The 14,056-nt window shown below is 40.9% G+C and overlaps 1 protein-coding gene across 3 annotated transcripts in view; it reads left to right on the top strand.

Moving 5' to 3' along the window:
• Nucleotides 1-14,056, top strand: part of shank3a (SH3 and multiple ankyrin repeat domains 3a) — a 301,560-nt gene extending 287,504 nt beyond the window's left edge. For 2 of the 3 annotated variants that reach the window (XM_084123574.1, XM_084123573.1), the window contains 5 exons: nt 308-328; nt 1,303-1,424; nt 1,936-2,041; nt 2,326-4,798; nt 8,681-14,056. In XM_084123574.1, the coding sequence (XP_083979700.1) occupies nt 308-328; nt 1,303-1,424; nt 1,936-2,041; nt 2,326-4,798; nt 8,681-9,230 (3,272 nt within the window). In that variant the 3' untranslated portion in view covers nt 9,231-14,056. The remainder of the gene's footprint in view (nt 1-307; nt 329-1,302; nt 1,425-1,935; nt 2,042-2,325; nt 4,799-8,680) is intronic. The other variant, XM_084123575.1, reaches the window with a different exon arrangement.

Here is a 14,056-nt window from a genome sequence, read left to right as displayed (position 1 = left end):
TTAGATAGTCGATTATGAAAATAGGTAGTTTAACACATGCACACACTTGGATGCAACATTTTCTGTCTATCTGTGTCTTTCTTCCTGTTGCTCTTTCTTGTTTATTTATTAACTGTGTCATCTCCCTCCTGCAGCCATTTGGGCTGTTCGAAACATCAGCTGTCTTTCTCTCTCACTCAATCTGTGCTCTGAATTTACTGAGTTCATTACACACACTTACGTTCACACACTGAAACACATATCGACAAACATTTGCTGCTGTGAGACTTTAATGGAGAAGTGTTCTGTACATTTATTTCATGCTCAGCCTCTAGGAGGAGAAGAGGGGGTGAGTTACACATTACTGGTTTTAGAAACCGACAAAATCACAGCAGTATTGCTATATCATGTGCATGCAACCATCTTCAGCTTGCTCACGCTGGAATATGCTTTATTTAGCTCTGTTCCAAAACCTAGTGAGCTGCCTACCTAGCCAGCTTTTTTGGGCATTCTCAATACGAAGGCAGCTATATTATGCTGTCTTTATAAATACCTGCTTTGGATGTCACAGAGAAATAGAAAAAGCTCAAATATTAAAATTACCATTCTATATTAACTTATATTTATTAAAATAATTGAATAAATTAACTTAAATTAACTATAAATTAGAGCTTGAATAAAATAACTTAAATATAAATATAAGTATCAGTAGAAAATTATAGATTATTTGATAAATGAAACATTTTTCATGCTTATTTGAATATCACACTCGTAGGGTAGCAACATGTGCTAATTCTAAACTCTGTGGAAATGCATTGTGATTTTTGCCTTTCATATGCGTCATGTGAGGAATGCTATTTGTGTGGCGTGTGGAGTGTCCCAAATGAGTCACTTATGAGGTTCTATTTCAGTTAGGATGCTGCCTTAGGGACCGTTCACACAGGATGTATTCTCTATCCATCTGTGTTGTTTTTTAATTGTTTTTCTTTGTAAACATACCTTGCTAAACTTGCTAAAAAGAACAAAAGAGTGCATCCAGTGTGAATGGCACTGCTCAATTAGACAGCATACAGCAGGCAGATCTATAGGTTGGAACTGAGCTAGTGTGTCATACTACACCTTTTGCCATAAATGAGGAGCAATGATGCATTGTTGCATTGTGTTAATTCACTTTATGGCATTAAGCATTTCCATTTCATATTTACTTTGTTATTATTTTATTTGAAAGCTTGTGATCAGATGTGATTCATATTACACCTTTTTGAGTACTATTTGTTTAGATGTGTGTAATGAACTTTGTTTTGTATGTGTGTTTGTTATCAGAAAGGCTAGATGAGATTTTGGCCTCTCAGGAGACAGTACTGAGGCCAAAGGTAGAAGACTACAGAGCAGCCACGGTGAAGCAACGTCCTACCAGTCGCCGAATGACACCAGCAGAAATCAGTGTAAGATACAGCATGTGCACACACACTCAAATTATCATAAAGTGTCCCATTTCAGCTGTATTGACCAGATATGTTATCTGTATACAGTGGAATTTCTCATTGAAAAACGGATTTTATGCAGGTTCGATGCTGGTCTAATGCAGGGTTCACCAATCTCGGTCCTGGAGGGCCGCTGTCCTGCAGAGTTTAGCTCCAACCCCAATTAAACACACCTGAACCAGCTAATCAAGGTCTCACTAGGCATACTAGAAACTTTCAAACAGGTGTGTTGGAGCTGGTTGGAGCTAAACTCTGCAGGACAGCGGCCCTCCAGGACTGAGATTGGTGAACCCTGGTCTAATGTACCAGTATAGTTTCACTGTATATAAGCATCTAAAACTCAACATGCAAGGTACGTTCAGCAGGGTTAAAGCCTCGTACAATAACAACGGCAAGCAGAAACACTCTGTTGATAATGACATCATTTTTTGCTTTACCTTTTAACATACATGTCTTCTTTGTTTTTGTGCAGTCTCTTTTTGAGCGGCAAGGACTTGCTCTTCATGGTGCTCTTCATCCAGCGTTGGAAAAAGCCCACATGCAGCTGCCGAAAAGCATGGCTAGAACAAAGTCTTTTGGTAATCCTTTTTTTGGTAATCTTTTACATACAGTGCTCTATTAAGCTCCATAATTTCATACAGCAGTGAAGTGTTACTGTATTTTGATCCACAAATCTGAATGCATTGAAATGCCATATTTTGGCACACAGTAACATTAAAGGAACATTACAGTTATGGACACACAGTAATGTTAAAGGAAAGAGCAAAGACCAAATCTGCAAAATATTGCACACTTGTTTATCATCCAAGCTCAAACAAAACCCCAAATACGTTTGTATAGATCTATCTGTCTGTCTGTGCAGGAGCAACCGAAGAGGATCGACTGTCTGCCCTAGCAGCGGAACACAGGTTTCCACGGAGCTCCTCCATGACGGACAGCCTGAGAGACAGCCATAGTATTCCTCCACCTCCCCAAATGGCTCCCCCACCTCCCCCGTCGCTTTACTATCTAGATACTGGACCCCCTCCTTCGTTCTGCCCACCCCCTCCCCCTGGCCGCATTCATGATCCCAGCCGTTCCAGTTTTAAACCAGGCTCTGAACCGAGACTGCACGCTTTGCCACAGACAATGTCCGCTGAGCTTTATGAGCCGCCTCGCCATGCCTCCCACATGGAACGGCAGAAGAAAGCCCGCTCCATGATCATTCTGCAGGACTCCACCCACCTCCCCGTAGAGCCTACTGACATCCCCAGGCCAGGTCCTATCTCAACTCCGCCCGAGAGGATCAAGCGGAAAGGTCGAGTCATCGATAACCCCTACGCCAATGTGGGCCAGTTCAGCGTAGGCCTGTTCATGCCGCCTCCCAGCAAACCACAGCGGAGGAAGAGTCCACTTGTAAAGCAAGTGCAGGTGGAAGATGCTCAGGAGAGAGCATCACTAGCACTGGCATCCATCCATGCGAGAGAGCACTCTCCCTCTGGGCGCCTAGCTGCCCACCACACCAGCAGGGCTGATTTCTATCATCATCAGCAGCAGCTGTTGAAGGAACGCAGTCAAGCTCAGGCTGAGGGACTGTTGCAAGGGAAAGGACCTTTTGCTGCTGCAATTGCTGATGCTGTGAAAGACCGGGAACGTCGTCTGGAGGAGAGGCGGAAATCTACAGTCTTCCTATCAGTGGGCACTATGGAGGGCAGTTCAGCACCACCCCCTGAGGCCCCCTCACTCACACCATCACGTTCTGTCGATGAACGAATGCTCACACGTGAACTTGGTCAGTTGCCTCCTCCCGCCTTGGCGTTGCGTCCCTCTCCTGGGGGCACCACCTTCATTCACCCACTGACGGGCAAGCCCCTGGACCCTAACTCTCCATTGGCACTTGCGCTGGCCGCAAGGGAACGAGCATTAACCTCCCAGAGTCAGTCCCCTTCAAGCAGCCCTGAGCCCAGAACTAAACACGAAGCAGCTGGAGGGGTGCTGTATATGGAGACCCAGACCAAAGAGGCTGAGCGATCAGAGGGTGAGGGGGAGTTTGCCTCACCTCCCTTTTCCCCTGCGGCAAAAAGAATTTACGAGACCTCCGCTCCCACCAGTAAAATTCAGTGGGGAAGTCCCATATCCACCAGGAAAGAGTTAGAAACAAGGACAGAAAGGAAGGAGGAGAGCAAAATTGAGGACAAGAAAAGTATGATCATCAGCATCATGGACACATCTCAGCAGAAAACTGCTGGGCTTATCATGGTTCATGCAACGAGTAATGGGCAGGCTGTGGGGCCCAGCCCAGAGCACAGTGTCCCCTCTCCTATCGGGGCATTGTCAGAGAGCCCAAAACCCATGTTGGCCGAAATAAAACGCGCCAAGTCCCCTGGTCCTGACGCTCCTTCGATATCAACCCCACCTCCAGCCACAGCTCCAGCTTCCCAGCCATCTCCCAGCCCAGCCTCAGATAAAACTCTGGCTCAGGGTAGTTCCGAGGAGGATGTTGATCCCTACACAGTCACCTTGCCACCTGCCATGCTCTCCTCCAGTGATGAGGAGACGCGAGAGGATCTTCGTAAAATTGGTGTGGTTCCTCCTCCGGATGAATTTGCCAATGGCCTTCTTGGAAAGACACCTGTAACTGCAGTACCTCCTGTTCATACGTTGGGGCAGACAACCCCTTCTGCCCTGCCCTCAGATCCACCCCCACCCCCTGCCCTTCCAGCAGCGGTTGCCGCAGCAGCACAGGTCCCCGCTAGCAGTGGCCCGCAAGCAGCCTCAGGGAAGCCATCTGAGTCCCACCTGGGCCCAGAGTCTGCTGCTGACTCCGGGGTGGAAGAGGTAGACACTCGTAGCTCCAGCGATCACCACCTGGAGACCACGAGCACCATCTCCACTGTCTCCAGCATGTCTACACTGTCCTCGGAAAGCGGCGAGCCCACGGACACCTACACCACCTACGCAGATGGCCAGACGTTCATTCTTGATAAGCCGCCAGTGCCTCCAAAGCCAAAGCTCAAGTCCCAGCTCAGCAAGGGCCCGGTGACATTCAGGGACCCCCTGCTTAAACAGTCATCTGATAGCGAACTGCTCTCACAGCAGCACGCGGCTGCGCTGGCTGCTGCTGCGGGAGCCTCAGGCCCGGCCAGACCCCGCTACCTCTTCCAGAGACGCTCCAAGTTGTGGGGGGACCCTGTGGAACCCCGTCCGCTTTCGGGGGCAGAGGAAGGCAAGCCCACTGTGATCAGTGAGCTCAGCTCAAGGCTGCAGCAGCTGAACAAGGACACACGCTCACTTGGGGAAGAGCCACTTGGAGCTTCACTTGACCCCGGAAGGAAATCGCCCGTGATTGGTGCAAGGTAAGGCATGAATCCTGCAGAAGAGCAAACGCAAATCATTTTCACAACCGAAACAAAACACCCATGAAAATAAACAACACATTTTTAAAGCAACATAGTAAAGGGAAAAAAGAAGTTGTTTATACTGCAAATGCAAGTTTCCTATTGGTTACATGGCAGTGAGAACATTTACCTTGTGCAATTCTTTTCCCAAATCTGACTAACGATGTTCAGTTTAAACTCACAGTTTGTATTCAGTAATATTTAATAAAAAGAACATGCACAAGATATATTAAATATCCTCGTGAAAATGGCATGCCCCAAAGCATGCTAAAAAAAAGCAAATCCAGAACTTTACTTATGTAGAAATATTAAGTGTTAATGTTTAACATGCTTTCTTCATTGAGACGTTTGGAGCCCCAGAACTATCTCAGCATTCGACAACCACTGGTAAGTAACGTAGAACGGCCTCAGGCTGATCTCAAAGCTCTACCATACAACCCGTAGACAATAGTTAGTGTGATATACTGTAGAAATTTCTGTTGATCCATAAATACACATAACCAGAGCTACAGGGACAGTTTGAGTTAAAACTATTAATTAAGTTGTTTCATATAAGAGCTCAAAGGGCAATGCTTTTTCTGTCTTGATTTTTAAAGCACCAGCTTTGTACTATTTTGCATATATCCTCAAATACAGCTGAAGTCCTTTATATCCCAACAGATGTGACAAGGACATGGAAGACAGTAAACCTTAGCTTTTAGCCACTAGGGTAAATCAAATGTCATTCCTTTTATTTTCTATTGTTTAACAATCCACTAATCCCATACTCAATCACTTTTGCTGACATTGCTCTTGGTTTTATTAATAACTTCTGCAGGTTCTTGTGTTCCCTTGTCCACCCTGGCAAATTAACAAAAAAATAGCCATAGTGCATCCGTTTTGGTCATCAGTTTCGCTATGACACCTTCAGTGTACGATACATGATACAACTCAAAAGAATGTAGGTTGACTACATTGACATGAATTGGATTTTAACCATGAAGTGCTTCTTTAAGTTCCTGTCTTTTGCCATTTGGGTGTTCACAAGGTAACAGATGGCCTGAGGGCATGCACCATCTCAGGCTTTGACCTTTCACCTTCCAAACTCTGACACATCTAACTTAGTGAGCTTTTCCCTGCAGCCTGCTCCTCTGTGGCACTGAGCTAGCAGTATGCATGTGGGTCCATGTGTGACTGATGTTTTTTTGCAACATCCTACGATATGAATGTGTTGTTTGACCCATATTACTCACAGTAGTGTTTTGAGATACGTTACTCCTTAAAACTCATGTTTGTCCAGCCCCCATGTTAAGAAAATGCTATTTTTATTCATACACCAAATTGGATTGTAATAAATTAAATTTTTTAAATTATACCAGCTGAAAGTTGCCATTTCCCATCAGAAAATCCAACATAAAACCAACATAATCATCAATCAACAATCTCTCATTCCTCTCAGTCTGCATAGTCGTTTAAAACGTTTCTTTTTATTTCCCATCATTCAGATATGCTGTCCAAGCTTACTGCGCTTACTGAGTGTTTCATTTCTGTATCTTTCTGACACTTTCATCCTTTAATCATGCTAACACAGTGACCGCTCCGGCTTCTTCTTAGAAAAATGGTTGCTCATGCAGTTTTATGCATTGTTTATTTTTCATACATATTTGTTCATTTTGATTTTTTTTGCTTAATTTTTGTTTCATTTGACCAGAATGGCACCTTACCCCAGACACAAGATGTTCAGAGAAATACTTTAATTTCACGTCATCATTAAAAAAAAGTCAGTCATTATTGGCTATGTGTATATGTGCATCTTCCACTATTGAAAGCTGACGTCTGGGGATAGCTGCGCTCTGGTCCGTGTCACTACGCATTTGTTTTGCATTCGATTGACATTGTTGAGGATGTGATGTGTGTGGTGTTTGTTTTTTGTTCTGTCATGGACTGATGCTAACCGACCGCTCTCTCTCTCTCTCTCTCATTGCCCCCCCCTCTCTCTCTCTCTCTCTCTCTCTCTCTCTTTCTTTCTCCATCTCCCCCTCTATCTCCCCCCTTTCTATCTCTTTATTTCTCTCACTCTCTCTCTTTGCATGCTACGCTGCTCTGTCTAGAGCTGAATCTGAGGCTAAGCCCAGAAGAGCCGGGCACCTGTGTAAGTGCGCATGAATCATCTCATCTCTTTTTTCTGTCTGTTTCCACACCTCTAAGTCAAGCCCTGATCATCATCCACCCTTCCTCATCTACTGACCCGCCCTATGCTAATTTGGCCAGGCCCCCTCTGCTTAATTGTCCTCAATCATCAAGTTACACAGGCAAAAGGATTTGATCAATTCAGGTATAGGACATTTGTTTTCCTTTAGATTTTTCATAGGCTGCTTCTACAGATATGATAGATAATGATCAGAGCTTGCATTCATATAGCTAAATAAGTTCTGTCCTCTTCACCCAGATGCATAAATATTGTTGACTTGGCTATTCACGTAAAAATATCAAATTATTATGAATTCTATATAATCCTTTAATCCTAAAATACTATATATGTTGGATATTATAGGATATATATACAACATATTAATCCTATATTATGTATGTAAAAAATAATACATCATATGTAATTTGAAGGTTGAGATGTTATGCGTGTCTCTACATCTGTCTTCTGTCATCTTCTATTATTTCTCATGTGGTGCATGTTTGGTTGTGCTTTCAGTGTTCTGCTGTAAAGTGCTCATAAAATCTGTGTAAATCTAGACACGTTATACATTTCATTCAGATTTCATTCAAACTCACGTAACACCCCAGTCATTATCATTGACCGTTTACTGAGTAATTATGTCTGATCTTCACTTCAGTGCTCACGGAGGCAGGTTTTAAGTGGAAAGAGAGTTTCTCTTGCCTATTACAGTTGTAGCGTGCAGAACTTTAACTAGAACATTAAACACACTTTCAGTCTTGACAAGCTTAATAAATGATTTTAGTGTCAACAGCTGAAATTAAAATAAAAAAATGTATTATGCATATGCATTTGGTCAACTACATTTAACTAGAACATTTTAATAATCTTAAAATGAAACATAACAAAATTGAGAAGCAGCATGCCATAAGATATTGTGTATTATAGTGTATTTTGTCTTAGTGCACTGGATATTTTGGTAATATTTTATAATAAGGTCCCGTTAGTTAACATTGGTTAATGCATTAACTAACAATGACCAATACATTTGTTAAAGTATAATCTTTGTTAATGTTACTTAATAAATAAAAAATAGTTAGTAATGTTAGTAATTGTAGTAGATTAATACAGTACATGCTCATGTTAATGAATGTAGTTAACTAATTTTAACAAATGAAGCCTTATTGTAAATAGTTGCTGATAGTTTTAGATATTTTCACTGAAGAATCAAAAAAGACATTAAATAGTCGGGGGGGGGGTTACAGTGTAAATAGGGTGCATTTTAGGAAGGAAACATTTTAAATTTAAGTTCTATGACAAATATATAAACTCTAAAAACAAAACTATATATTAACTCTAAAAACTCAGATTTGATTTCACTCTGTATAATCTTGATCATGCTTGATCGTACGAGGTATTCTATCTATCTTTGCTGCACAGGTCTCTAACACCTTTGGACTTCTACTGTTAGAGCTTAAATGCGTTAATGAAGCATCTCACTAACACTAGTTTAATGCGTTTGCCACGTCTAACTCAAAGCGTAGAGTCCTAACATAGCTGATGCTGTTACTAAAACTGGGCAAGAGAGCCACTGAATCTCAGGACTCATACCTGCCGTTTCTCTAAAAAAAAAGTTGACTTTCATCCTCTCTCCCTCTTTCTTTTCTCTTGTCTCTGTTCTCTACTTTTAGACTCTTCAGCAGTTTGGGGGAGCTCCATACTATCTCTCAGAGAGGCTACGGCACCACCTACACCATCAGACCAGGCAGCCGCTACCCAGTGACCCGGCGGACGCCCAGCCCCGGTTCCCCGGACCGCTCGGATCCTCTGGGACCCATCCGGGGCTTTGGCCTGGCCACTTCTCCCATCACACCCCCCACCATCCTTAAGTCGTCTAGCCTCAGTCTCCCTCACGAACCGAAAGAAGTGCGTTTCGTCATGAGGAGCTCCAGTGCGCGGAGTCGCTCTCCCTCTCCCGCCCCTTCGCCAGGCATGCCCTCCCCCCTGCTCGCCCTTCGGCCGTTCCACCAGAAGCCCCTCCACCTGTGGAACAAGTATGACGTGGGCGACTGGCTGGCCAGCATTAACCTGGCCGAACACCGGGAGCGATTCCAGGAGCATGAGATCGAGGGCTCCCATTTGCCCGCTCTGACCAAGGAGGACTTCGCTGAGTTGGGTGTGACGCGCGTCGGTCATCGCATGAACATTGAGCGCGCTCTTAAACTGCTGCTAGAGAGTTGACCAAGCGCCTCCCTCTGCCTGTAGCTAGACTCCACACAGTTTTCTTTTCTTTTCTTTTTATTTTACTTGTGATTCTTGAACTTTAAAGCCAAAGTGTGTCATTTTGATGTTAAAATACTTTCTCCTATCCCAGCTTAATATTACCTTCAAAACGTTGCTCTGATCATTTGAGCATCCCAACCAATCCGACACACCAACATTTGCAGTGTTTGTGCAAGCAATGGTACATTTTGGGAAACAATTTGAACGCAATAATTATTTAGCCATTTCTGATTGCCGCAAAAATGACACACTTCAGCTTTAAATAAGCCCTTTATTTCCTAAATCTATCATTGGTAAAGTGGGTGTTTGTTCCATGCCATTTTTGTAGCACTGTCTTAAGCATCCAATCACATGGGTGCTGTGTGTTTGGTAGGGGCTGTGAATTTAGTGATCAAATTGACTACAAAGTGATCGAATTCACACTGTACACAAATCAACATTCAGTAACAAAATCTGGAATCATGTTCGTCATGGATTCTTGCCGTGGTGCTGAACTCATGATTCATTTAAGTATTTTATGCATTTTTGCAAATGCTGAAACCACTCAGTCGTTCACTCATTTACTATACCCTACACTATATAGTTGACAAAACTGAGGGTATAAAAATGTCATACTGAATTAGGAAAAACGACTTTAAATTGGCACTGCATTTAAATCCAATTGCAAAACAAATGTAGTTTGAAAATTCTGATTTCATGTTTAGCGACAAAAATACACCAAAACTTGTCTGAACAAAGCTCATACAGAACATCTCATAATTGATTCTTCAGTTTTATTAGCATGATAAACACCCACTAATCCCTTAGTCCCAAATCCATTTTTCCCCACTTTACTATCTGCTTCTTACCACTGCATCATTAATCCAGAAAAAAGGAGGGATGCTGTTGAGAAAAGGAAGTTCAGTTGCCTTTCAGAGTATTTTTTTAGGAGTGGATGAGCAGACTGGGCGTGGCCGGATCCTCTCTGTCTACCACCTGCCCCCTTCTGGCTGAGGGACGTACTACACTCGGAGAATGTTTAACCAATACTAGTGGCTTTTTTTCATAATCAGACTCTTACTTTGGGTTTCCAAAGGAAATATGACATTAGATAGAATATCTCAATGTATTTAAATAGCTTTGAAAATGGAGAGGGACAGCAAACAGGATGGACTGGGCAAAACTGCACCTGTCTCTCTCCCTAGATGATTTATTCCACCAATAATTTACTCATTTTTACCAATTATATACATATATATTTGACAGAAAAAAAAGTATAGAGATATATGAATATAACATTTTTGTCATAAATATAAAACTTATATATGATATTATATACATATATATATAAAGACAAAAAACACTCTTGAAGATGATTTTTTGATGGTTATCCTTTTATGATGGACTGTAGCATGAAACGTTACATCACCATACGAAATGACAGTTGACTGGTTCGATTGATTTGCATTGTACCACACCCTTTTTTGCTTTTGTTTGTTATAGTTTTACAGAACCTGGTCTTCCATCTTTTATTGAACATCCCACAGTGGGGTGTAATGGTGTGTGTTCATGTTTGAGCCCTTCACACAGACCACTTTTGTTATTTTTCGTTTGTAATTTTTCATATATATATATATTTAAAAAAAAGGTGTTCTTAATACAGTTACACGCTTTCATGCACACAACCACACTAGTTTCTTATCCAAATATGACTTGCTAAATCAAAAGTCTTCTTAATCTGGTAATAAGAAATTCTGAATAAGAAACTGCAATAAGTGTGCGTGTAAGCGAGTGTGTGAACAAATGTGTGTGAGGTGTGCATGACAGAACCACTGTGGGACGAGAAACATCTGTAATATTGCCACTTATCTTGATGGTAATGACTGGTGTTCAACATCTCATAAACAAACCAGAAGACAGAATCTATAATTGTAAAAGTTTCCACCGTATGGCTTATATGGTAACCTGCTGTAAGCAGCATTTGGCTCATTTGTTTTGGCCTTTTTTATTTCTTTATTTAATGTTTTGTTTTTTGTTTTTTTCTCCTCATAGGTGGATTTTGTAGCTTGTGAAATATGATGCTTAGAAGAATTTTTATGAATTCACTTAGAATTAATTTTAGAATGACAATTATTTAAAAGATGAAGCTAAGGACAAAAGATTTAATGAAAAAACAATCAATCAGAAAAAAGCCCAGAGATCCTGCAGCTGTATATATGGTCAAATGACTAGAATATTTGCTTTTTATATCAATCACAAGCAATGTATATAGGATAGTTTTCATATAAATTTTTAAAAATCAAAAAATATATAGATCTATATATGAATGTTTGGCATATATGCATAGTTAACCACCTGTCAAAAAAGGTGAAGATTTTACTCTTTGTATGGAGTTCGGGGGTGATTTGCACAAAACAAGGTGCTAGCATTTCAAGCCATTCATTCCCACCTGTCTGATTCTACCCTCCATTAGGGCTCAACAGATGACCTGTTTGCATATTTAAAATGAAGCCTGGGACATGCAAACACAGACACACTGATGCTCATTTCTGTTCAGTCTTGTTTTTATTGTGTGTTTTTCTAAACAGACTGTGACAGCAGAAAGAGTTAATGCTTCATCCATTGGTCAGCTAAAATCAGTCCGCATGCAAACAGCCAAGGACAACACCACCTTCTCAGTGCTTCATTAGACGAGTGTTTTTGATGACACGCCAGTAACACTGTGTAGGAAAGCCCCTTCCATAGGAGCGACTTTGACTCCGAGTAGATACCATATTTATCTTGACATGAATAAAAAAGAATCTGTGAGCGATCGAAGTACAGCCAGTTCACGGTGCAGCTAAATACACGTCACTCATCTTCTTAATCCCATTCTGTACACAGTTAAATACGGGAGTGGCATTCTACAACTGAATTTACTAGGAATGAAAAATCAATCAAAAATGTAGGTGTCAGCATTATGAGAAATGGATATTATTATTATTTTTAACAATTTATTACTGTTTTTAAAGATGAATGATATGACAAAGGTGTGTGTGTGTAAACTATATGTATTAATTATACCCTATATACACACTAGCACTAGGCTATTATTATTTATTTTATTTAAAGGAAGCGCATTGATCAAAAGTGACACTAAAGACTTTTACTTTGTTTTTTTACATTCTACATTTACTAGATTTCTACTGAAAAAAAAAAATGTATCCCAGTTTCCACAAAAATATTAAGCAGTGCAACTGTTTTCAACATTGATAATAAGAAATATTTCTTGAGCAGCAAATCAACAGATTATAATGATAGACTGGAGTAATGATGCTGAAAATTCAGCTTTAACATCACCAGAATAAATTACATTATAAAATATATTAAAATAGGAAACAATTATTTTAAATTGTAATATTTGCCTATTAACTGGATTTACTGTATTTCTGATCAATTAACTACAGGCTTGGTGAGCATAAAAGACTTCTTTCAAAAACAAAGTACTGACCCCAAACCTTTCAATGGTAGCATGTATATATATATATATGTGTGTGTGTGTGTGTGTGTGTGTGTGTGTGTGTGTGTGTGTGAGAGAGAGAGAGAGAGAAAATATATTCTTTTCCAGCAGAAATTAAGGGTTTTGAAAATAGGGTGTGACCTATGATCTTAAGACAGACTGTACTTTGAACAGACTGTACTTGTATTGCCTCATAGCCTCATTTGTGCTAATGTACTGTAAATATGGTGGTTACTCTGACTTAAAGTTTATTCCCTCATCTTAGATGCTATTTTCTGCAAGAAAATAATTTAGCCCATTAACAGAAATCCTGACCTCCCCTCCTAAAACAGCTGCTCTGCATTAAACCGTCAGTCTGTTTGACTGTACAAGGGCTTGAATGAAGGTGTTGAGGGGTCATTTGGTGTCAGGCTCCTTTTGATAACTGTGAATTACTTAGTGTATGTGTCCTCCAATGCAGACAAGCCCTGACCCTACCATTCAGATCCCCAGAAAAATACACACACCGATTCCTTGTTAAATCCATAGGTAGCTTTTGCATAAAATCTTCCCAGAAATGCTGGAAATTTTTTATTTAAAGATGACCTATTTAATTTCCCCATCCTGCTGAAAATCATGCCCCTCCCTTTAGCTCATCCAGAAGAACAAAAGCAAGTCTGCATATGTTTTTTGTGAATGTCGTCCCACTCTGGAGACTTGGAACTGCATTTCTGAGCCATATGTACTAGTTTTCGTCCTCTCATCTTCTGATAACTCGCGAGCTGTGATTTTCGTTCCGTACACATCACTCATACTTTCATCTTTCATATTGATTTTATGTTGTGTACATTATATTGCAGGAGATGAAAGGAAATGAACAAATGTGCCAAAAAGTAATTATTGTTTTTTAGCTTTTCTTTGAGGTTTGTAGAGAACTAATGCTGTTCGAACCAGCACTATGGTGCCACCTCCTGGAAATCTTGAGACTACAGACATCTCATATTTTCCTTTTTCTTCTCTTTTGTTTCCCCAAATATAGGAGTTTTTATGTTTTTCAATGATTTGCATATGTGGCCCGATTTATTGAATTTCAAGGGTTCATGTCTGGATTTAAGAATCTGTTCTGTTTGGCTTGAATTCCAGTAAGTCAATTAGTGACTGACTTGCACATCCCTGACCTTTGCCCTTTACTTTCCCCCAATGTAGCGCAGACATCAGGGGTTCTGCATATTTAAAGAGAATGAAAATTGTAATTGATTTCTTTGTCATTTTAATCAATCACTGGCAGGACGTAACATAAAATAAACACATCATTCACATGACTACA

The sequence above is a fragment of the Abramis brama genome, assembly GCF_963993115.1.
Source record: "Abramis brama genome assembly, chromosome: 9".
NCBI classification, from domain to species: Eukaryota; Metazoa; Chordata; class Actinopteri; order Cypriniformes; family Leuciscidae; genus Abramis; species Abramis brama.
Note: the sequence above shows the minus strand (reverse complement) of the source record. Positions and strands in the feature narration are given on the sequence as shown.